The 23,392-nt window shown below is 30.3% G+C and overlaps 5 protein-coding genes across 10 annotated transcripts in view; 3 read left to right on the top strand and 2 right to left on the bottom strand.

Annotated features, from left to right (window-relative positions):
- Window positions 1-10,017: 10,017 nt before the first annotated feature.
- On the bottom strand, window positions 10,018-11,528 carry Uba4 (Ubiquitin-like activating enzyme 4). The gene has a single exon (XM_065513203.1). The coding sequence runs from the start codon at window positions 11,481-11,483 to the stop codon at window positions 10,149-10,151; it is 1,335 nt and encodes a 444-aa protein (XP_065369275.1). The 5' UTR covers window positions 11,484-11,528; the 3' UTR covers window positions 10,018-10,148.
- A 622-nt stretch (window positions 11,529-12,150) lies between these two features.
- Window positions 12,151-15,091, top strand: Mad1 (Mitotic arrest-deficient 1). Its single transcript, XM_065514268.1, has 7 exons — window positions 12,151-12,343; window positions 12,481-12,635; window positions 12,699-13,046; window positions 13,102-13,296; window positions 13,366-14,325; window positions 14,425-14,678; window positions 14,776-15,091. The coding sequence occupies exons 1-7, from the start codon at window positions 12,220-12,222 to the stop codon at window positions 14,981-14,983; spliced, it is 2,244 nt and encodes a 747-aa protein (XP_065370340.1). The 5' UTR covers window positions 12,151-12,219; the 3' UTR covers window positions 14,984-15,091.
- Window positions 15,092-15,094: 3 nt separating this feature from the next.
- Window positions 15,095-18,028, bottom strand: Cog6 (conserved oligomeric Golgi complex subunit 6). Its single transcript, XM_065514269.1, has 4 exons — window positions 17,869-18,028; window positions 17,170-17,801; window positions 16,888-17,108; window positions 15,095-16,834 (listed from the first exon to the last, which is right to left on the bottom strand). The coding sequence occupies exons 1-4, from the start codon at window positions 17,959-17,961 to the stop codon at window positions 15,891-15,893; spliced, it is 1,890 nt and encodes a 629-aa protein (XP_065370341.1). The 5' UTR covers window positions 17,962-18,028; the 3' UTR covers window positions 15,095-15,890.
- Window positions 18,029-18,498: 470 nt separating this feature from the next.
- On the top strand, window positions 18,499-19,786 carry LOC135960335 (SAP30-binding protein). The gene is made up of 3 exons (XM_065511603.1): window positions 18,499-18,708; window positions 18,766-19,523; window positions 19,596-19,786. The coding sequence occupies exons 1-3, from the start codon at window positions 18,604-18,606 to the stop codon at window positions 19,726-19,728; spliced, it is 996 nt and encodes a 331-aa protein (XP_065367675.1). The 5' UTR covers window positions 18,499-18,603; the 3' UTR covers window positions 19,729-19,786.
- Window positions 19,787-20,685: 899 nt separating this feature from the next.
- The window catches only part of Pkn (serine/threonine-protein kinase N), a 65,887-nt gene continuing 63,180 nt past the window's right edge, over window positions 20,686-23,392 (top strand). For 2 of the 6 annotated variants that reach the window (XM_065513403.1, XM_065513400.1), the window contains exons 1-2: window positions 20,686-21,288; window positions 22,094-22,306. In XM_065513403.1, the coding sequence (XP_065369475.1) occupies window positions 22,286-22,306 (21 nt within the window). In that variant the 5' untranslated portion in view covers window positions 20,686-21,288; window positions 22,094-22,285. The remainder of the gene's footprint in view (window positions 21,289-22,093; window positions 22,307-23,392) is intronic. The other 4 variants (XM_065513406.1, XM_065513405.1, XM_065513401.1 and 1 more) reach the window with 4 other exon arrangements.

The following is a 23,392-nucleotide window of genomic DNA, read 5'->3' as shown; positions in this document are numbered from 1 at the left end:
CCAAATATCGATTTTTATATGAAAAATCTAAAATCACTGATATTTCATTAATAAGAGGTCCTAGACGAAAAAGGACAAAAATCTGTGATCACTCATATTTCCCACCAAATATCGATTTTTATATGAAAAATCTAAAATCACTGATATTTCATTAATAAGAGGTCCTAGACGAAAAAGGACAAAAATCTGTGATCACTCATATTTCCCACCAAATATCGATTTTTATATTAAAAATCTAAAATCACTGATATTTCGTTAATAAGAGGTCCTAGACGAAAAAGGACAAAAATCTGTGATCACTCATATTTCCCACCAAATATCGATTTTTATATGAAAAATCTAAAATCACTGATATTTCGTTAATAAGAGGTCCTAGACGAAAAAGGACAAAAATCTGTGATCACTCATATTTCCCACCAAATATCGATTTTTATATGAAAAATCTAAAATCACTTATATTTCGTTAATAAGAGGTCCTAGACGAAAAAGGACAAAAATCTGTGATCACTCATATTTCCCACCAAATATCGATTTTTATATTAAAAATCTAAAATCAAAAATCTGTGATCACTCATATTTCCCACCAAATATCGATTTTTATATGAAAAATCTAAAATCACTGATATTTCATTAATAAGAGGTCCTAGACGAAAAAGGACAAAAATCTGTGATCACTCATATTTCCCACCAAATATCGATTTTTATATTAAAAATCTAAAATCACTGATATTTCGTTAATAAGAGGTCCTAGACGAAAAAGGACAAAAATCTGTGATCACTCATATTTCCCACCAAATATCGATTTTTATATGAAAAATCTAAAATCACTGATATTTCGTTAATAAGAGGTCCTAGACGAAAAAGGACAAAAATCTGTGATCACTCATATTTCCCACCAAATATCGATTTTTATATGAAAAATCTAAAATCACTTATATTTCGTTAATAAGAGGTCCTAGACGAAAAAGGACAAAAATCTGTGATCACTCATATTTCCCACCAAATATCGATTTTTATATGAAAAATCTAAAATCAAAAATCTGTGATCACTCATATTTCCCACCAAATATCGATTTTTATATGAAAAATCTAAAATCACTGATATTTCATTAATAAGAGGTCCTAGACGAAAAAGGACAAAAATCTGTGATCACTCATATTTCCCACCAAATATCGATTTTTATATTAAAAATCTAAAAATCACTGATATTTCGTTAATAAGAGGTCCTAGACGAAAAAGGACAAAAATCTGTGATCACTCATATTTCCCACCAAATATCGATTTTTATATGAAAAATCTAAAATCACTGATATTTCGTTAATAAGAGGTCCTAGACGAAAAAGGACAAAAATCTGTGATCACTCATATTTCCCACCAAATATCGATTTTTATATTAAAAATCTAAAATCACTTATATTTCGTTAATAAGAGGTCCTAGACGAAAAAGGACAAAAATCTGTGATCACTCATATTTCCCACCAAATATCGATTTTTATATTAAAAATCTAAAATCACTTATATTTCGTTAATAAGAGGTCCTAGACGAAAAAGGACAAAAATCTGTGATCACTCATATTTCCCACCAAATATCGATTTTTATATGAAAAATCTAAAATCACTGATATTTCATTAATAAGAGCTCCTAGACGAAAAAGGACAAAAATCTGTGATCACTCATATTTCCCACCAAATATTGATTTTTATATGAAAAATCTAAAATCACTACATATTTCATTATTAAGAGATCCTAGAATCACTCCATATTTCGTTAATAAGAGGTTCTGACTGAAATTTTCGCTGCATATTTCAATGTTTTTTCTAGAGAAAATTATTATTTTCTTAGGCAAATCTTGCCAATATCTATTATAACCATAATTTGGACTATCCTATATTATATTATTTTTATTAACCTTTTTAGAAACGCAACTAATTTTTTCCTTGTTTTTAAAATTATTGAATGAGGCATTTTATAGAAATTGTAATCAAACGATTCCCGTATGATTTTTTATCACCGATAATCACAGGATCAACGAAACGATAAAGTTTTATCAAATAACTGATAAAATAAAACAAGCGTAAAAATTGTTTCGCAGTACTTCGAAGTGAGTAAATAAAATGTATTGTTTTGTTAAAGTCAGATAGATATTAATTAAGTATAACTCTTTTTAAAATAGTAAGTAACGGTAAAACATACCTTAATGTTTGTGCTGCATATTCTTAGGCGGTTGTCAGTTGCTGTAAAAGTTTCGTCTATTTTCAAAATTATTTAGTTTATTGTTGCTTTTATTTGATTTTTGATTTTTTATTTCTTTTTGTCAAGTTGGTATTTACTGTGTCGTTGCTTTATTTCTTTTTAATAATTTCTCTATTGTCATTTAGGACTTAGTAGTAGTAGTAGTAGCTCACTGAAAATTATGGGTATTGTTTGTTGGTAAGGCTTTTGGATATTAAGTTAATACTTGTACATAATGGAAAACTTTGAAAAGTTTGCCAGGACACAATGTATTTATTATGTGTTGGTATTCGTGAGCGTGCGTGCGTGTGTGTGTGTGTATATGTGTGAGTTTATATTTTTATCGTTTCTCGTTTTCGCATTAGGAAGAATCCTTAAGTGATGTTGAGTGAGAATAATGGTTGAATTTGTTGAGTGTAAAAACGAAAACAGAATAGATTTTTTCCTGTCTTTACATTTTCTTCTTTATTGTTGAAGTTTACACAATTCCTTTTTTTTATTTCTTTATTTTGTATTTCATATACATACATACATAAGTTTATCTATTTATCTATATGTATTGTATATAATATACATATGTATTATTGATGTTTTTTTTCGTCTCTTTTACAAATTATATAAAAAGGTTTTGTGTATATTATTATTAAAATTTTAGGTATTAATGTAAATGTTCATAAAAACAATATTATTTTGTTAATTGAAAAATAATTATGGGTCTTAAGTATTTGTTTTAATAATAAAAGGAAGTTGTTACAGTAGATGGCTGTACAAATGTGTGTGTGTGTGTGTTGTCAGATACATACATTTGTAGGTTTTGAATTCTATTTGATTTTCACGATTTTCGTTTCAAAATTTTATATAATTATAACAAAAAACATCTTTTTTGTTTATTCAATATTTCATTTATAGTTGTTATCTGTTTACCTTTTTCATTAATTTATATATTATTAAATTATAAACTTTTGTTGTTGAGTTATCGTTATCGTTAACGTTGAGTTAATTAATTATTATTTTTATATTTATCAGGTTAATAAATAAATACAATGTGTATGTATACATATTTTATATAAAAAAAACACACTTTTTTCGTATATATTTAGGTTTCCTATGAAAATTATTGTCATTTATTGTATGTAACTTCTTTTAAAAGGTGCAAATAACAATGTGCAATAAAAATTGTTTAAAAAAAAATCCAATATCAATTTATTTATTTATTTATATGTATGTAATTGTTTATTTTTCGATATTTTTTAATATCGATTTTATTTCGCACTTTTTGTTTTCAAATATTAAATGGAGTTTATTACTGTTATTGTTTTATATATTTCAGTTTGTTTAAGCATTTAATATTGCATGTAAGTATGTAGGTATATATTATTTGATTTGTAAATTTGTTATACTATTTAATTTTATATACTAGATATGAACATTGTATGCAGTATAAAATTTATTCCTCCGACGCGCCTTGACATTGTACTAGTAAAAATATTTACAATTGTAAGAGCACGTGTTGTTCATCAACAAAAAGAGCTACGACGTCCACGACAACCGCCTACGCACTGCAACTGATTTTACGTTGTCGCTGGTTTTTACTACATTAATAGTATTCTTTCTTCATCGTCCTGATAATATAGTGTATGTGTATGTGTATCTGTATCTGTATCATCAACATTTACAAAGATACATACCTACATTAACATCCATACATACTGGTATGTATCCTTAATATTACTGTGGATTGAAAATGTTAAAATGTTTCTCTATCGCTTATAAAATTATAAACAGCTAAACATTTACCAGGCAAACATTGGCGAGGGGTTACCATTGGGAATTTTAAAATGTTTCACAAAAATCTTAGAAGAAACTTTTATTTTAAAATACATATTTAAGATCTGTAACATTAATTTTTGACACCAAAAAATTATCATTATGTTAACAGCCTGGTTTTATCAATGTTGCACAACGGTAACGCTGAACAAACAGTGCTGAAACTACAAACAATAATTATTTAAGAGAGAATAACGTCTTCAAATTTTATTCTCTCTTTTCTTGTGTCTGCAATTTCTGACCAATTCTATTCCAATTGCTGTTATTATACCCTTCACCATGAGTGGTAAGGATATATATGTATGTAAATACATATGTATATGTTTGTCATTACGTTGGATCCTTACAAATAGCGTAGTCGATATACTACTGATGTCTGTTAAAATCAACTTTCCGAAACTCCCAAATAACTTAAATAAATAACGTAAATGGTATTTTTATATCCTTCATCATGGTGGTATGTTTGTCATTCCTTTTGTAATTTCCAGAGGATAGCGTCGATAAAGCTATATCCGTTTGAATGTAACTTTTAAACATAATTTTTACATTAATATATCAGGTATAATCCCAGTTCAGTTATTATTTAAAACAGACTTGGGGAATTAATAATGAATAACTATACTATGGCTTGGCATAATCAATAACCACCTGTTTATACTTGTCAAATATTTATCATAACAATTAATGAGCAAAACCACTAACAATTATGTCATAACGAAGCAATAATACTAATAAATAGAGACTATACCTAATAACTTTTTATCTTGACAATTATTTTGAAGTTTATCACGATAAATATTTATCAGGTATAGACAGGGGGTAACATTGATAATGAGCGATTTCCTATTAAATGGCTATGTCAATAAGCAAAACTACAGGATATGGACTACGGAGAATTCAAGAGCAGTTCATCAGCGAAAATTGCATCCATATTTTTTATCACAGCAATGGCTTTGATAAGGGACATATTCAGCGAACGCATTATTTCGGGCACAAGTGATTTTGACTGGACTTCACGTTCAACGGATTTAACTTTGGGGATATTTGAAAGAAAGATTGTATGTTAATAAGCCAAGAACCATTCCTGAACTATAAACCGACATTTGAAATGAAATCAAGGCCATTACACCTGAAATCTTGCGAAAAGTTATGGAAAATATGTTAAAAAGAACACGTAAGTGCAAAGCTGAAAATTACCATCATTTTTCACATAATAATTAAAGTTATTAAACCATATATAATATCGAGATTTCATGGAACATTTTTAAATTTTTCAAAGATATTTTTAAAGTAATAAAAACAAAAACTCTCAAAATTCTTAAATAATGAAACGTTGGTATACAAATTCAATTATCTGAAACATCCGACTCAAAAATTAAAAATTTTAAACTCCTGCTTTAACCCTTTCAGTGGTTTTGTCGAATATATTCGACATTATAACATACTCTGTTTCTATGCGCTTTTACTGTATAATAAAATACAGTTAGTTTTAATTTTTTTGTTTTAAATAAAAGACAGGCATACAGACTTGGGAGCAACCAAATACAAAAATTTTATTTTTCCCGGATTCAGCGTATTCAAGTTAGTATAAATATAAATCTTCATACTTTTAGCTCGCCTAAATTATTTTTGACCCTGAAAGGGTTAATAAATAAATATTTGCCCAAAAGAAACATTTATTTCGTCAAATATTTGTCCAATGCTATCATTGCTCTATTTTAAAATTTACATTTTCTTGGTTTCCTAAAATACTCTTTAGACCACTTGTTAGCATGATGTTGACTTTATTACAGCTCTCTTAAAAAATAAAAATAATTTACAAATTCTGTTTTTACAACAACTGGGGTAAAATTACAACCAGCTGACTCTATGTTTTACAAATTGAATTTTCTCTTAATATTGTCCAAATCCCTATACATACATATGTATATAAAATATAAAATATGATTGATTACAATAGAACTTGGTTTACTCGAATTGTTGCCACACGCTGTATGTCATTTGGATGTGTATGTTGCTGAGACCTGCGCAGAATGTTTAAAAACTGGCTGAGAACACCCGATGATAAAATTTTGAAAGCATCCGAAAAAAATTCACCTTGAATTTAGACATGCAAATAAATTTAGCTTAATTTGAACATTAAGACAAAGGTCTACGGTGTAACTTTGATTTCAACCCGCATTAACCACCAGGATACAAACAAAAATTATATAATTTATAGGGGTATATAAGCATTATTCAGAGATTAAAATCATTATTTTGTTAATAAAAAATTAATGGAATTATTATTCTTGACTAAATTTGTAAAAAATTATGTCAACTTTAATTCTGATGAACTTTATTTTGCCATTTTTAGCAAAGTTAAAACATAAATTCTACCAAATAGTACCCATAGATGACAACTAGATAGGTAACTTAGACCCAAAAACCTAAGTCTGTTGTCAAAAACCTAATTCATGAGAATGTATTGCATGTACAGTGCACTCGCGATAATATGAACACAAAAAAATATGAACACTTTTTACTTCCATAGGGTACTCTAAAATATGAACTTATGTGCTGTTTTTCTATAGCGAACGAGTACTTTGAGTGGAAATTTAACATGTGTTTTGTTATTGTAACAAAAACAAAATACATGTAAAACGTCCACTCAAAACGCTCATTCGCTATAGAAAAACAGCACATTAGTGAACTAAGCTGTTCATATTTTAAAGCTTTTTAAAATATGAACAGCTTATTTTTGTTTTTTTAACGTATTTTATCTATCTATCAGAGCTGAAATCTAAATCAACTGCTTAATAATTTTTTTACTTCCCTAGCTGTTGATGGGAATTAGATGCCATTCTCAAATATGAACAATCTTAAAAAAGTGAACTGGCCTGGTTTTAATTAGTTGATATTATCGCGAGTGCACTGTATTTTGTTATTGTATGACTCGTATGTGTGAAAAAAGAGTAATTTTTCCATTGATATTTTTCTCTCTTTCCGTTCTATTCGTTTATTCTATGATAGTAACATTCTACGATTGAATTGCAATAAAAATACAATTGTATGGGCACTGCTACACGTTCAATATATATTGACCGCGATCCAGTATCGCGATATTTATTGAACGTGTAGCATGCAGTATTGATGCAGAATAACCTAATGTTGCGTGATCCAATAAAATGGATCGCGATCCAAATATCACAATATATATTGAACGTGTAGCAGTGCCCTAAGTATGAACTTTTCGCTCCCTGATATTGAGCATATTATTCTTGAGTATACTTGTTATGATTATGTTTGATAAATAAATATTACTCATACGTTGCAAATAAATATTACTCATCATGCTGCGAAGTTACAACTGTAACTGAAAAAAACAAAGAAATAGTATATAATTTTTACTTTTTCTCAATTTTCATAAAAATCTAACTGAAGTTTCATTTTGTTTACAGTTTAATTAGTTGTTATAATGATTTTAACTAAGGTATAATAAAATACACTTAAAACTTTTTAGATTTTTTTTAAATGTGGTCTTATGCTTGAAGATAAAAGCATTTGTTCTAACGCATTTTTCAAAATTTTTAAACCAAACCAAAAAACCACGACACCTCAAATTTTTAACTATTTTTTATTTGTTGTTTTCACAAAAAAAAGTTTTCAATCATCTTTTACTTGTTTGTATTTAGTTTAATGAGATGCTTAATAAATATAATTAAAAAGAGATTTCAATATTATTTTTGCCTATGCAACGAATCACTGTGAGCCGTCGAAATTTTTAAAGTAAGAAAGAAGCGCCGAAAAAAGATTTACAGTATATTACAAGGGAAGGTTTATAGTATATCACAATTTTAATATATGTACATATGTATGTATAATTTTCAATTCCTAATAAGTTTCAAGAATCTTTTCTAGCAATATAAAGCACAGGTGACAAATGGCAAATAATTTAAATGAATTGTTTTCAGACGTATTTAAATGTGTGTCTAAACAATCGACATAACGGCAATAATAAATACATCGCATCATTTATTTTCGTCAAATGAGGTTTGAAAAAAAATATGCTAGAAAAGAATAAGGAACAAACTGAGAAACACGTTTGGCAAACAATTTTAAAATTTTGATATGAAAATCACTGTTTTCAAATATTTTTTTATTTTTTTTCAATACACAAATTTAAAAATAGTTTCTGAATCAGGACTAAAGTTATTGTTTCAATAATTATTCTTGATATTGATCGAAATTCATCACATCTTTTCAAATCTATCAATTTTTAAAACATACCTGTTTGAATGTAATTTTCAAGATTTTTTTTATTTATTAATAATACTCTTGACTTACAAATATCAATTTAAAAACAATTTGAATATTTTTTAACCGAATTATTACTTAATTTATATAAAGTCAGAAATTGTTGTAAGTACCAACGATTAAACACTTTCACAGCTAAATAGTAACTATTTCGAGTGTCTCTTTATGCTTTTGTAGAATCGTTTAATGCGAATTAAATATAGGAGTTTTGTTTTTTGGTATTTTGTACAACACTCATATGGAAATCCCAACAATACTAATAAAAACTACTTTCAGTCACTTCAATTCAATACAGTTTCAACAACTCTGTAAACACAAGACCAACCCCAAAAAATTGAGAAAGATGGAAAATCCGAAAAAAAATACTTAAACAGAAGAAGGTAGAACAAATTTAAATGATTATTATGTTTGTAGAATATTACAAAGTTTTTCCCCTCACCTGGAGGTAGACTAATTAACATTCTTACGTTTTACTGTACATATGTATTGTATAAAACAACATTCACATGTTAATTAAGGTGGCTTCCAAAAAAGTTAAAACTTTGATTTTTGGTCATATTGTACAAAAAAGTCAAAACTTTGATATTTGGCCATGTCCTGTACAACGAGTCCCATTATGTTCTAAAAATCGAATACGCATTTACCCGTTTTACTATTGATTATTGTAGTTTAGATAAAATGAGTTTGCTTTCAATAAACTAAATCGTACTATTTGAAGAAAACGATTTGATTTACAGAATAGGTAAGATTATTATAAATAAAAATATTTCCAATTTTTAAAACAACAAATACATAATCCGTCTAATGTAAATTTTTGAATATTAAGATTAGCCAATTTAAAACAATGTTATCCTTTTTTATACCCTACACCACCATAGTGGGGAGGTTACATTAGGTTAGTGCTGATGTTTGCTACCAGCAAAAATATTGTCCCAACCTTAAAGTATACCAATATGCTCAGGATCACTTTCTGAGTCGATTAAGTGATGTCCATGTAAACCTTGTAATCAAACTGCAGGTCGCAATTTCGAAGATAATTCGACAAAATTTGTTATAACCTTTTCCAACCTTTGCCCCAAGGACGAACGAAGCCTATTGCATTTGGTTAGAATAGGCCCATTATTTCTCCTAGCCCCCTACCATTGCCCTATCTTGAAATATCTTAGTTATATAGATATTCAAATCAAATTCAACAGAAATAAATTTTATATAAGCCGAACTAGCATAAATCTCTTAAAAATGTTGGTATTCCAATAAAATTTATATACATACAAACGCTATGGACCAAAACGATCGGTCCATAATTAGTCATAGCACCCATATAAATTTTAAAAGTAACTAGACTGCAGCAAATTAAAAGTTTAGCGTTCCAAAAAAACGTATTTGCCATCATTTGTTTACGTAAAACGTTTTTTAATGCAAATTGTTGTCAGTGATGCCGCAAATTTTTGCAACCAAAACATCGTCTAGTTTTATTTTTATTTCTTTCATTCTGTTCCAATAGTTAGCATGTCGTTGCATCAGTGATGCACAAATTTATTGTATTTACGAACGCACCCTGTTTACAATCATCTTCCCGGTGTAGGTTATCATACTTTTTTCACCTAAAATCTTGTTTCACTAAAATATGTTTTCGCCTTGCTATAAAAAAGAAAAACAATTTTACAGATATAACATTTATTTCATACGTAGTTGAAGGGTACATAACACAGCCGAGTATGTGTCCAATTTTGCATTTCTACTACAATATTATACATATGATATGTATTTTAACATAAAATTTGTTAATTTTTAATAAATTGGAAAGTTTTTATCAATCTTATAATGCCAGGAGTATAGGCCACCCTTAATATCGAATATTTTACGATTTGGAAATGTTTGTATTAAATGTTGAGCAGCTATTTGGGAATCATTGCCACGTCTACACAGTAAAATAATTGGCTTTTCTGGGTTATTTAACGATTCGTCATGGAGCTTTAAATACGAGTCATCTAATAAATGTTTTAGGGGAATATTTTCTGATTTCGGTAAATGACATATTTCAAATTCTGCGGGCTGTCTGACGTCGATTAACAAATGTGGGTTACTTTCAATTGTATCGCGATATTCTTCGACGGTCAAGCGTTGTTCCAGAGATAACAGATTTAATCCAACATTTTTGTCTGAAGCACTCATACCGCAAAATTGCTCGTAGTCAACAAGATGGTTTATCAAAGGCGAGGATGAACAAACATCGCAATCAGCACGTTTCCCACGGAGTCGTATATTTCGAAACATGCAGCGAGATCCGTCAAATAGAAGTAAACGGCCGGACAAAACTTCACTGCTAGAATATTCTAACGCAACCTTTATGGCTTCCAAAGCTTGCAGGGAACCAATGATTCCTGTAACAGCACCTAGTACTCCCCCATCTCCACAATTTGTAACTGTTTCTGGCGGCGGTGGTACTGGGAACAGACACCTATAACATGGACCAGTATCGCCGTAATTATATACTGTTAACTGTCCATCCATCTGCAGTGCACTTCCTGAAATCAGTGGTCGCTTCAACATTACGCAAGCGTCATTTAATAAATATCTTGTTGCCACATTGTCCGTACAATCTAATACGACATCGTACTGACGCAATAGATCCAGTGCATTTTCACTATTCAACAATATACGATGGCAATCTATTTGGCAATGTGGATTTATTTCCAACAAAGCCGCTTTTGCTGAATCGACTTTTTTCATACCAACTCTTGCTTCTGTGTGGAGAGTTTGTCTATGAAAGTTGCTACGTTCCACTTCATCATAATCGACTAAACCCAAACGTCCACAGCCGGCTGCTAATAAATATTGTGAGGATGGACACCCCAACCCTCCTAGTCCAACAATTAGAAATGATGATTCTTTCAATTTTATTTGGCCTTTTACACCAAAATTTGGTAAAATTAGTTGGCGGCTATACCGCTCAATGTCTTCGTTGCTCAACCGGCTGCCATACTGAGAAGCTACTGTTGAATTTTGTTGCTTTTGCAATTCCAACAGCCTTTGCTCCTTTGATTCACATGCATCTTTCAAAGCTTTTATTTCACTGCGTAGTTTTATTATTTCATCTTCAGTCGCTTTAATATCGGTCGACATTATTTAAGTATTTTTCTATATTTTTTTATTACTTAAAATCGAATTGTTAAATGTAAACATTAGAGAAGTAGAACAATTATTAAGTTGTTGTTTGTTGAGTACTCAGTAATGTATGCTGATTTTTCCGGTTACTCAATATAAAGAAACATATTTTTTAAATTAAATATGTGATTGTTTCAAAATGAACTTGCAATATATCGTTTAGAGCAGCATTTGCAGTGTGTTATAATAATGCGTTTTAAAAGTAAAACAATTCTGTTCAAAATAATATTAATTTTGAGGATCTCCCTTATATTCACACTTTACTGTATATAATGAAATACAACCATGTGTTGCCACTTTACGGGATTTAAAAAAACATGGCATCACTGTTGGTGAGCCGACTCGGCTGGCATGTTGCCATCGCTGATGGCAACACCGCGGCTGACATCAACCAAACCATTTTTTTATATGAAGTTTTTACGAGTAAGATTTGGGGGGTCATCAGCCAAAAAAAACCCATAAGAAATACATAGGCGTGAGCATGTGAGCTGCTGATGTCAGCCGCGTGAGCCGGAGTATATAAAGTTGCCAGATCCAAAAATATAAAAACGTGGCATCACTGTGATAAACAACACGAATTGAAAAACTAAACAATTTTGTTGTATACATTCGTATGTACATACAGAAGTGTTTGTTTTTTGTGGTGGCGTGCTTAGAAAATTTTGTGAAAAATTAATTGAGATTTAAGAAAATAATGGAAGATATAAAAACAAGTCTGGATAAAATTTTGGCTAAATTCAATGACAGCGTAACACATTCAGCACCAAAAAAATTGAGTTTCGAGCATTTAAGTGATTCGTTTAATGACTCCGGCACAAGTGAGTAGACTGCGACAGATGATCAGAATAGCCGGTTTAGTTATAATTCCTAAATTCCGAACAAATAAATCATGATCCCAGTAACACTTAATACTTTCATAATTGTGTTAAAAAATATTTATTATTTCACCTTTTAGTACCAAAAAAGAGACGTTTTTCTCAAAGTTTCGAAGATTCATCAAATGTGAGCCATAATCAAAGTAACATATCGGTGAATTCAAGTATTGCGGTGCCTCCAAGCCCGTGGGAGACTAGGCGCATGAAGGCTGATTTAATTGAGGCAAAAACCAGAGTATGTATTCGTTTTTAAGGTCTTTAAAACATTCAATTTATATGTAAATCTAATTTTTAATAGATTACAAAATTCAAGCAAGAGATTGAACGTCTGCATAAATTAAGACAAGAATCTGAAATTTTGTATGAAAATCGAGTTTCCGAATTGAAAAAACAATGCGATTTTTCTTCTGGGAAAATTCAAGATTTGGAGAAACATATGCAGGTTTTGAGGAAACGTGAGTATGCAGCAAAACAGGAAATGTTAAAGGCCCAAAGTGAAGTTCAACAACAAAAACATGGATACGAGGACATGATTTTAAAACTACAAAGATCTAAGCACGATGTAGAGGAGAATGCTCGTCTCATACAAAATAGTATGGCAAATGAATTAAGCGAGTATAAGAGACATGCAGAAAAAATGGAATTGGTAAGTTGTGTCATTGTTTGTGTGTAACTAGCATTAGATAACTTAATTTTTGTAGGAACTGGAGTTGAGCTCTGATGAGTTGGAATCTATTAAGAACCAATTAGAAGATTTTAAAGCAAAAGTTTCTTGTTTTGATGACTTGAAGCTGCAGCATGAGAGGGTTAACCAAGATTTAGTGTATGCCAATCAACGCATTAAAGAATTGGAATTCGAAATAGCATCCTACAACGATTGGAAGGAAATTACCAAGGTAAATATTGTACAGAGATATTTTAAAAACCACAATTTATTGGAAAATCATGTAACTCTTTTATTGCAGAACTCTCAGGACCGATTATTAAGCATTCCGGACATGGACAAAGAAATTGAACGTTTACGTTCCAATAATAAGCATCTGCAGGAGTTGTTGGGCAATAAATTATTGTTGGAGGAGCAAGTGTACGATTTGCGCTCTCGTTTGGAAAAAGAAGAAGGAGCTAGATCCGAGGCTGTGACATTTCAAGTGCAATTAAAACATGCCCAAGAAGAACTTAAGGATTGGATAAAGGTAGGACAAGATCATTGTCCCCAGAATACTTATGTAAGCCCCATGGCGTTGAGAGCACGTATTGAAGAACTTTTGCAACACGATGTACTTATGGTATCTGAAAATAATACAAAAGTTTCGGAATCGAAAACTCTTGAAGGCGAATTATTGGATCACAAGCAAAAATGCGAAATGTACGTTAAAAATCTGGAAGAGTTGAATGCCGAACTTAAACGTTACAAGGCTTTTAAAACTCGGGTTCAAAAGAAACTTCTGTTAGTGTCTAAAGAACGCGATTGTTACAAGCAATTGCTGGAGAATTTCGAAAAGGATCTCACAATTTCCAACCCACCTGGTAGCACAGACTTGACATCAACAGAAAATCAACTTAGAATGCGAGTTGAAATGCTTGAAAAAACCTTATTAGGTTACAAAGATATGTGCATTAGCTTGGAAAAGGAATTGACGATTGCTAAAGCTTTCCCCAACATGGATCAAGTCATGGAACATAGTACTAACATGAGTGTTGATTCAACAGTCGGCTATGATCACTACAAAAAGGAGCTGGACGTGTTACGTGTCGAAAATGAACGCTTGCGCAGACGCAAAGAAGAGTTGGAATTGGAGTTGGAACATCGTTGTCTAAAAGGTGATTTTAATATGGACAAATATAAAGTTGTACACTTGAAACTAAATCCTGCTAGCGAAGCTTATGAAAACGCTGAAAATGTAATTGAAAAATTACAAGCTGAGGTAAGGCAAAAACTATGTTTTATTTGTAACTATGCAAATTTATTTATTAATGAAGTTTAATAATCCATGCTAATAAAACATATTTTTAAATTCAATTAGATTGAACGTTTAAAACGAAAAAATAAGAAACTTGAAGAAGACAACGAAGTTACACAAGCACGTTTCAATGAGTCTACTAATATGACTATGAATATTAAGGAGATGAATCAACTACGCACTGAATTGGAGTCAATGAATTCTAAGATGAAAAAAATGAAAGAGTGCTATAAATCTGCTAGCCTGGAGTTCCGTGAAGTAGTTTACATGCTGTTCGGTTATCGCATAGATCGCGTAGGAGCCAACACAAATTACAAGTAAGTCATTGTACCCAATTAACATTAATTACACATACATATTATGTATGCTTATTATTAATACGAATACACTCTTTAATAAAACAATGCTTTACAGAATTTCTAGTATGTATGCTGAAAGTCCGGATCATTATTTAAATTTCCGTTTAAATGAATCCAATGTATTAGATATGCTGGAGACAACATATTCAGCCACATTGAAGCCACTGATAGAAACCCAGTTGGTGGGAAATAAATCGCTGCCGGCATTTTTGAGCGCCCTAACATTGGATCTATTTCAAAAAACAACAATAACATTGGCATAAATTTTTTCAAATTGAACTTTGTATAACTCAACATCAAAATACATACATACATGCAAACATATATAATATATATTTACATTAATAATAAAAACAACAAAAAAAAAACAACAGTTTGATGTACATTAATTATTTATTAACTTCATAATCATAGAACTTACCTTTGATGAATATTTTGTTATGACATTTTCACCACAAAAATCGCCAATTTTTTAAAAAAAAAAAATCAACTTGTTCAGAGAATTACAAATTTTAATGTTATGACACTGTTATTGCAAATGATTGATGTGTGGCAAGTACACACATACCACGTACATAATGTATGCAACACTAAACAAATCTCTCATCTTTCTTCAATGTATTTGTATATTAATTGAAAATTTTTTGTTTGAGTACCAGTAATAACAATAATTTAAAGTAAATAATAAATTTAAATTTCCCCAAAATACAAAAATTTAAGCAATCACTTTTTAATTTCTCCGATTAAATAATTACGCTTTATTTTCAAAACTATTTATTTATTAAGAACGCGTACGTTTTTCATCTCAAGCAATTTAAAATGTTTTTCTTTCAATTTGTTTTGTCTAGTTCTTCATATTCTTTTGAGTTTATACTTTTTTACTTAATTTATATTTTATTTTCTTCTCTTTATGGCAATCTTTTAGTATATCAATCCACAATGTACTAAATGGGTAAACTTAAGTAAAGTAAAAGACAGCTTTCTTGTCTTATTTAAACATCCGTTATTAGTTTGAAACTAAACTGATATACAAATGTATGCATAAACATATTTTATATTTGCAAGTACTTAACAATTATGCACACATCAGAGATATAACTTTTTGCAATTTTTAAAATATATGTATAGGCTAATTCACTTCCCCCCGCAAATATGATTTTTGTTTTTAAATTAAACTGCTAATATCTTTGCCACTTGTTGAGGTGTTTTTGAAAATATTGACTCTGGATGTTCAAAACCATTTTCTGGGTCATGAATTCGTTCGAAGATTTGCTTATAGATTGCAACAATGACGTTAAAAGATCTCTTTTGTACGGCCGTACGATGGGAGCTGGACATGATTAATTGTATTTGTGGTAGCAGCAATACATCAGGCATTTGAAGAAACGCTTCCATTTTGTTCATGAAAATCTTCAAGAGATTAGATTCAATTTTCGATTGATTTGTTTGCAAAATCGTATAAATTGGACCTAATTGTAAATTAGACACTAAGGAGGAAGCCTGCTCTGATGTGAGAGTATCTATTTGAGCCTCTGATTGCGCCTGTAAACGTTCGACGCGTTCGTCCATGTACTCGTAGACGGCCAAGGTACTTTGCATGTGGTACAAACAATTAAGTAGATACACAGCCATATCTACTGTTGGTAAATGAGAGGCCGACTCCTGGACTGATTGCAGTAACGGGTCGATTATACACGATATGATCTTGGTTATATCCGATTGACGACCATCAACCATTGTAGCCACAGAAAGTATTTCTTTCAGCAAATTCAACAAACGACCAAGGCTTGAAGGTGGCACAAGATCCCTTTGCGGAGGCTCTAAACCTGTACCTGATGTAGCGTTTTTCTGTAAAATTGTACGCACTTGATTCGACAATGAATTGAGATAAATCTCTTCACTGGACTTTTGCAAATCCGTAAGACACTGTTCTAAACTTCCGCCTTGTACAACTTGTTTCATTATTTGTTGATAGAACCTTAACAGATTGGATATAGCGAACAGCACAATGGTGTCTTTCTCTGAGTTGAGAATTGTTTCCACTCGTACTTTTAATGGATGACAAACACCGTCAGCTATATAAGCTAAAGCATTTTGCATTTGCTCTGAAAGATCTACAGAAATATGTGCTAAAATTTTTGAGACAATTTAAGGGCAAACTACTAACCATTTTTATGACACAATTTAAAGAGCAAAGCTGAATTTTCTTTCTCTATAGGTATAGCCTGATGGAGCCAAGCAAACATGTCTCCAATGTATCGTTTTGGATCATGAGCATGCATTTCGATGGGCTTAGGATTACCACCAGGACCTCCTTCAGTCAAAGCATCAATGAACAGACGAACTAGCACAGCTCTACGAGCAATAGCATATTCATCGATTACGTACCTAAAATATAAAAAAACTTGATAATAGTGTCTCCGAAAGTCCTTAAAAATCCTATACTTACTTAAATAGTACGGGGCGATCTTGTAAGCGTCCCATTGCTCTGACAACTAAAGGACCAATTTCATTGTTATCCAAATTTCTGCAGTGATTTTGTGTCCATCTGTACAGTCTTTCCAATGCGCCCTCTTGATGTAATGTCATCTCTTCCATAATATCTTCAGCTGCTGTTTGATAGCCACATTGCATCAAAACACGACATTCTGCATGTATACTCTGTACGCGGTCCAACACGTCAAAAAACTCTGGACTTATAGCAGAATCCTTTGAAGTACCATATAATATTTGATGCTCTGGGACACTTAGTTGAAACCGTGCCAAAAAGGCTTCGGCAACTTGTTTATGTACTTGCAAATGATCTCGTTGATCTTGCAAATCATTTGTTTGCTTAATAAGGTCATGTGTCAAGGCCTTGGAGGATTCCAAATCATTTTTCATTGCTTGCACCGAGCTGCTCAATGTATCCAAGTCATTGCAAACAGCATCGAGGCTTAATTTAACTTCACGGAAAGATTTTAAAAAGTTCTCATTTATACTAACGGATCTCTTCTCTATCTGGCTACGCAAATTGCGCCTGTTTTGCAAGCTATTTTCCACAAAAAAGTTGGATGAATCCTTTAAAGCTTCGAGTGTATCCTATTAATTTGTTTACCAAAGCAGAAGCATCTACAATCTGATCATATTAAATATCTATTTTTGTTACCTTTTCAGTGTCCAATCGTGTCTCCAATATCTTGTCTATACGTCTTTGCAAACGGTCTCCTTCATCCTCTTCCATACTCCAAATTGACGACATTTTCCCACAAAATATATTGTTATTTACAAAAACACGTCACAACAAAAATATTTATGAAGAAAATAAAAACAAATCGAAACCCAGGGCACTTCAACTAGGTAGTATAAGTTCCACACCAGATTAATTTATGTTCAATTGATGTAATATAAAACTGTCAGATTTACTTGTGGTTTTTGTTTCACCAAATGCAACAATAAACGGATGCCGCAAAAGCAAAAGACATACTTTGACAGCCAAGTAGCACTTTACAAAAACAAAGTTTTTTATTGTAGAGATGACATGTTTATTGTAGCGATGAATATAAAAACATGCGTCAATATAGCGCTTAAAAAATGCGAAAATAATAATTTCTGACCTATTTTCTCATAATCTGCCTAAAAGGGCTTTTCTGTTTGATAAGCAATTTATATGTTAAAGATAATACATTAGCATCCAACTAGAGGTTTATTGTTTTAGCTTTTATTATGATGATAAAAATTCCGATTTTATTTTTGATTTATGCGATTTTTTTTGTTTTCAGTTTACCACAATGTTTACTAATCGTCACAAAAAGTAAAAACATATGGAAGAATATACATAAATTTATTTACATTTTTCTAAAAAAAATTTTTGATTGTTTATACGTCTATATATTGAAAAAATATGAGTAATTCCGCATTAGCCAGCTTAACAGCACAATATACTGATTCAGAAAATGAAGACGATCAGCAGGAATCTCCGGATTCGCAAAATTCACAGGCGTCACAGGTATGAAAAGCAAATACATATTTAATAATAGTGCTAAATAATTTTAACATCTTGCAGGTTATCATACCTCCATCTAGGCATACACCACAACAGACTCCAGAGAAACGCGAAAAAGATGGATTAGATATGAAAGAAAGAAAATATAGTAAGAAAAGGAAGTCTAAAAAAATTGTAAAACGTTTGGTAAGTTATCAAGACGACACCATCATTTCTGATGAAGCGGAAGGTGAAGAAGAAGAGGAAGAAGATGATTACAATGAGGATGACGACGAAAGGTTATCATCAGATTTGGATGACGAACAAGATCAGAGAAATAATTCAGAATTCAAGAGAGCTACCCAAAAGCGTAACGAAAGTCCTATAGTTGTGGATGATGATTCATTTGATCCTTCCAAAAAAGTTAGCACTCATAGTAAATCTGACAAATATGCAAAATACGCAAAATACAGTTTTGCATTACCGCCAGATCCAAGAGGAAAACCGTTGCCAGAATTGTCTGATAAAATCCAACAACTGTATGAGAAAATGGAAACCAACAATATGGACATGAACCGTATTATCCAGCAACGTAAAGAGTTTCGAAATCCTAGTATCTACGAAAAACTTATACAGTTCTGTGACATAAATGAGTTTGGCACAAACTATCCACCCGAAATATATGACCCTCTTCAATGGGGCTCAGAAAGTTTCTATGAGGAATTAGCTCGCGTACAAAAAATAGAAATGGTTAAAAGACAGAAGGAAAAGAAAGATACCGATAAGATTGAGCAGGTTTCGGCATTGGCACGCAAAGTTGAGGAGGAAGCAAAAAAGAGGTACATTTTAATTTAATATATAAATATATTGAAGATGTAATTAAATAATATCAAAATAATTCAATTTTAAAGAAAATCCAAATGGGATCAACCAGCCACTTCTGTCAAACCTGTTGTGCCGCCCACTCTAACAACTACCGTCACAGGAACAAAAGGTACTGTCATTTCAGCATTCGGATCGTTACCTAAGAAGCCAACCGCATAATTATATATGCATCAAAATAATATACATATATTAATAAAATTCAGTTCATAATTTTAAACGTTTCTTTATTTAAAAAGTACATATACAAAGTAAAATATTAATAAGGTCATTCACGTCGTATTACGGAAAATGTATGTTTTTGTTGAGATTCTGTGAAAGTTTGCATTTTAGCAAGGATTTTCAACAGATTTTTTTAAGCGATACCTATATCATAAAGAAACGAAGACAAAGCGTCGAAACGAATAATAAACATCCTTTGGGATAAATCAAGAGCATGACAACAGCTTGTATTAATTCTTAAATACAAAAACGTTAACATTTTTGCCCGCTCTCTCTTAGATTAGGATTTGTAGGACTTTAAAGTCATTATATATAATATTAAATATCTCTTATAAATAATAGATTTTATGAACAATACATATCATTGAATAGTATTTCATAATACTTTTCATTTGGTATATTACATGATATGACATGACTATGATTCTATATAATGGAACTTTAGAAAATTTTGATATGCGGAATAAATGTTTTAGCGAAGACGAAATGTAATACTATTTAACTACCAGAAAAAAAATATAAAATTTTACAGGGATCTTTAATTCAGGATGAAATTACCGTTACAATTTAAATAACTTTATCGACATAACAGCAAATACCATTACCACCAAGCTAATGTTACATAAATAACTGAAATTATCGTTACCGCTAAAAATCATTACCGGTACATTTTAACCGTTTCGAATCTGCAGCCAAAGCCAACCACATTGGTGTTCTTAATTATTATACACTAATGAGATAATTTTATATTTATTCTTATTGTGAATTAAATAATCCTTTTCACATATCGTGTAAAACATACCTAATAATACAATTTATTTTGAACCTTTTATATGCAACCGTGAAAGAGATTTTTTGAATTTTAGTCTGGCAACTTATTGCAATTCCACAGTTTTCTTCGTTCTTAATTTTTTGCTGATGTGTTTCTGTTTCGTTTTATTTTCTCATTTTTTAATTTTTTCATCAACGAAATATAATTGTATAAAGTTCTTAACTGAAGCAAATAACCAAAAAAAAGTACTATACATTTATTTTAAATCTAAAAGCGTTACGTGAAAATAAAATAACTTTTGTATCTGCAATTCTAATAATGAAAGGTGAAATTAAAAATTGCAAAGGGCGATCGATCGCAAACGATATTCTGTCGCTTAAAAATTAATTTCAAAAATTATTTGTGCAGTTAATTGAGCATATGATAGTGAAAAGTGTGAAAATTATATCTAAAACATGTTACGTTGTTTTTCCTAATATTTTAGGAACTATATTCTTTCAATGATAATGATGGTATACATCCATGTATCAAAAAAATAAAAAAAGAAGAGATGTTTGGTCGGTCGTTTTGTATTGTACTCTGTGTGTTTGTGTGTGTTCAAATGTAGATGTGTGTGGATTTTCTTATACGTAAATAGAATATGCAAAAAAGCAACAATTGATGGATGGAAATGAAAAAGAAAATATGAAAACAAAAGAACGTCGTATAAAATATGAAATAAAAGTCAAGTAATAATATTCCACAAAAGAAGAAGAAAATAGAAAATTAAAATACATCTTGGGAAAATTATACATAAACAAAAAATGTAAAAACATAAATATTTGCAAATATGTACTCATAATAATAATAATAATAGTAAACAGTTAAAAGCGTTGTTAATCAAAAATACATAAAAGATTCGTATCTAAAAATTGTGCTATAAGAAAATAAATAAGAGCTGATTTCCACTTTGTTTTGTTTTCTTGCTACTTCAGCTAAGTTTCCACACTGCATCTGGTTTATTCATTGTTTTAGGAGCATTCCTATACAATGGCAATTGGATATAAAATTAAAATATTTTAGTAATGTTTATTTTATTACTAGACTGCACATCTTCAAATAGTAAATAGGAATCATTTTGAATTGTCATTGTGTCTTTGATAGCAGTCATCTATTAATGTGAATAATTTTAATATTTATCCCATCTTTTTTATATGTATTTACATATTTTGATGTAATTAGCCACGTCAAACGATATTTTTATCTTAATTTTTGTTGTTGTGTAGAACTGCATAGTTTTACATATAATTATTCCATCAACCCATCTCTCATTTTTCTATTTTTCACCCCATTTAATATCAAAGCGATGACATATTTGTCTGTCATCTTAGGTCCATATTTAAAGTCGCATTTATAATTGAAATTATCCAAAATAAATACGGGTATTTATAGTATTTAGGTATAAATAAAAGAAATGAATGCAAAGGCTTTTTTTTTGTACATATTACCGATTGAAATAAATAAATATGTAATTCAATAAATTTAATATTATAGAAGTTAAATGAATTACCGTGTTAAAACATTGCTTTTTTCAATTCAAATACATAAATTTCATCAATTAGTTTGATCTTGAATAAAGGTGAATTGCAAAATTGTGAGCAAGTCGTAATTGAAATAATTTAATAATAAAAACAAGTGAATTATCAACGAACACTATCATAAGAAATCTATCATCCAATTGTCATTATGGCTGATTCTTACTACCAGGTAAGTGTGTCTTTTAAAATGTTTAAATAAAAGAAATTTCTATAGTTAAAATACATATGTATGCCAAATTGTGAATTGCAAGGGGATTTTATATACGATTTCTTGACAAATTTTACACTTTACAAAATTTAAAGAATCTATTTTATACATGTAATCTATATGTATGTACATATGCATCTATATTGGGGTGGGTCGAAAAAATAGTAGGGGGAAATGATTCTATGAAGAATTCTAAGCAACTTTGCCATAGAAACCATAGGTGAAAATTTGTTTTTGACATTGCGGAAATTCAAAAATATGTAGTAAGTAGTGCTCATGAGTCATGAGTTTGAAGAAGATTTTAGATATTTGTTCAATTCAAAAACTACGTTGTATTGTTGAACCGTTGAAAACAAAAACAAAAATTATACAACATACATCGATACAACAATACTACACCGGTTGTGAATTGGGCAATTATATATAGAATATAACATATATAAACTGATTAAAATACATAAAAATATGTATAGAATATGTTTTGGGTTTCTTCGAAAAATAGAATTTTAATATGAACCGGTTTCGGTTTTTTATAATAACCGGTTAACCGGGTTTTTTCGGCAAAATATTAAAATGCCTAGAAATAAGATGAACAAATGTTTTAATTATTAAAATAATAGTAATTAAAACAATTTTGATTACTTTTTTTAAGATTCACAAGGTCTTCGACTCAAATTTGGCGCATTTTGAAATTAATATTTAATTTATCAAAAAGTGAGTGGTTGATATTTGTGATATTTTATGAATTTTATTTAATTTCAAATGTCAACAACAACGTTCTAGGTTTTTAGAAAAACAAATTGGCAAAAAAAATATATATAAACTTGTTTGGACTTAAGGTCTTTGGGTCATATTTGACCTAGAGCAAAATTCTTGAATTTTTCTTACGTACAATTAAGTTCAATGTTTTCAGAGCTTTGGTAGCACTGCAATATATCTTTGGTAGCTCTAATATATATCTGTCTCTTTTCATTATAATTGCTGAACATTATACACTCTGGTCTCGTTTTATACTATAAAACGATACTCTAGTTCCATATAAAAACT

The sequence above is a fragment of the Calliphora vicina genome, chromosome 5 (genome assembly GCF_958450345.1).
Source record: "Calliphora vicina chromosome 5, idCalVici1.1, whole genome shotgun sequence".
NCBI classification, from domain to species: domain Eukaryota; kingdom Metazoa; phylum Arthropoda; class Insecta; order Diptera; family Calliphoridae; genus Calliphora; species Calliphora vicina.
This window is presented reverse-complemented; position numbering and strand designations above follow the sequence as displayed.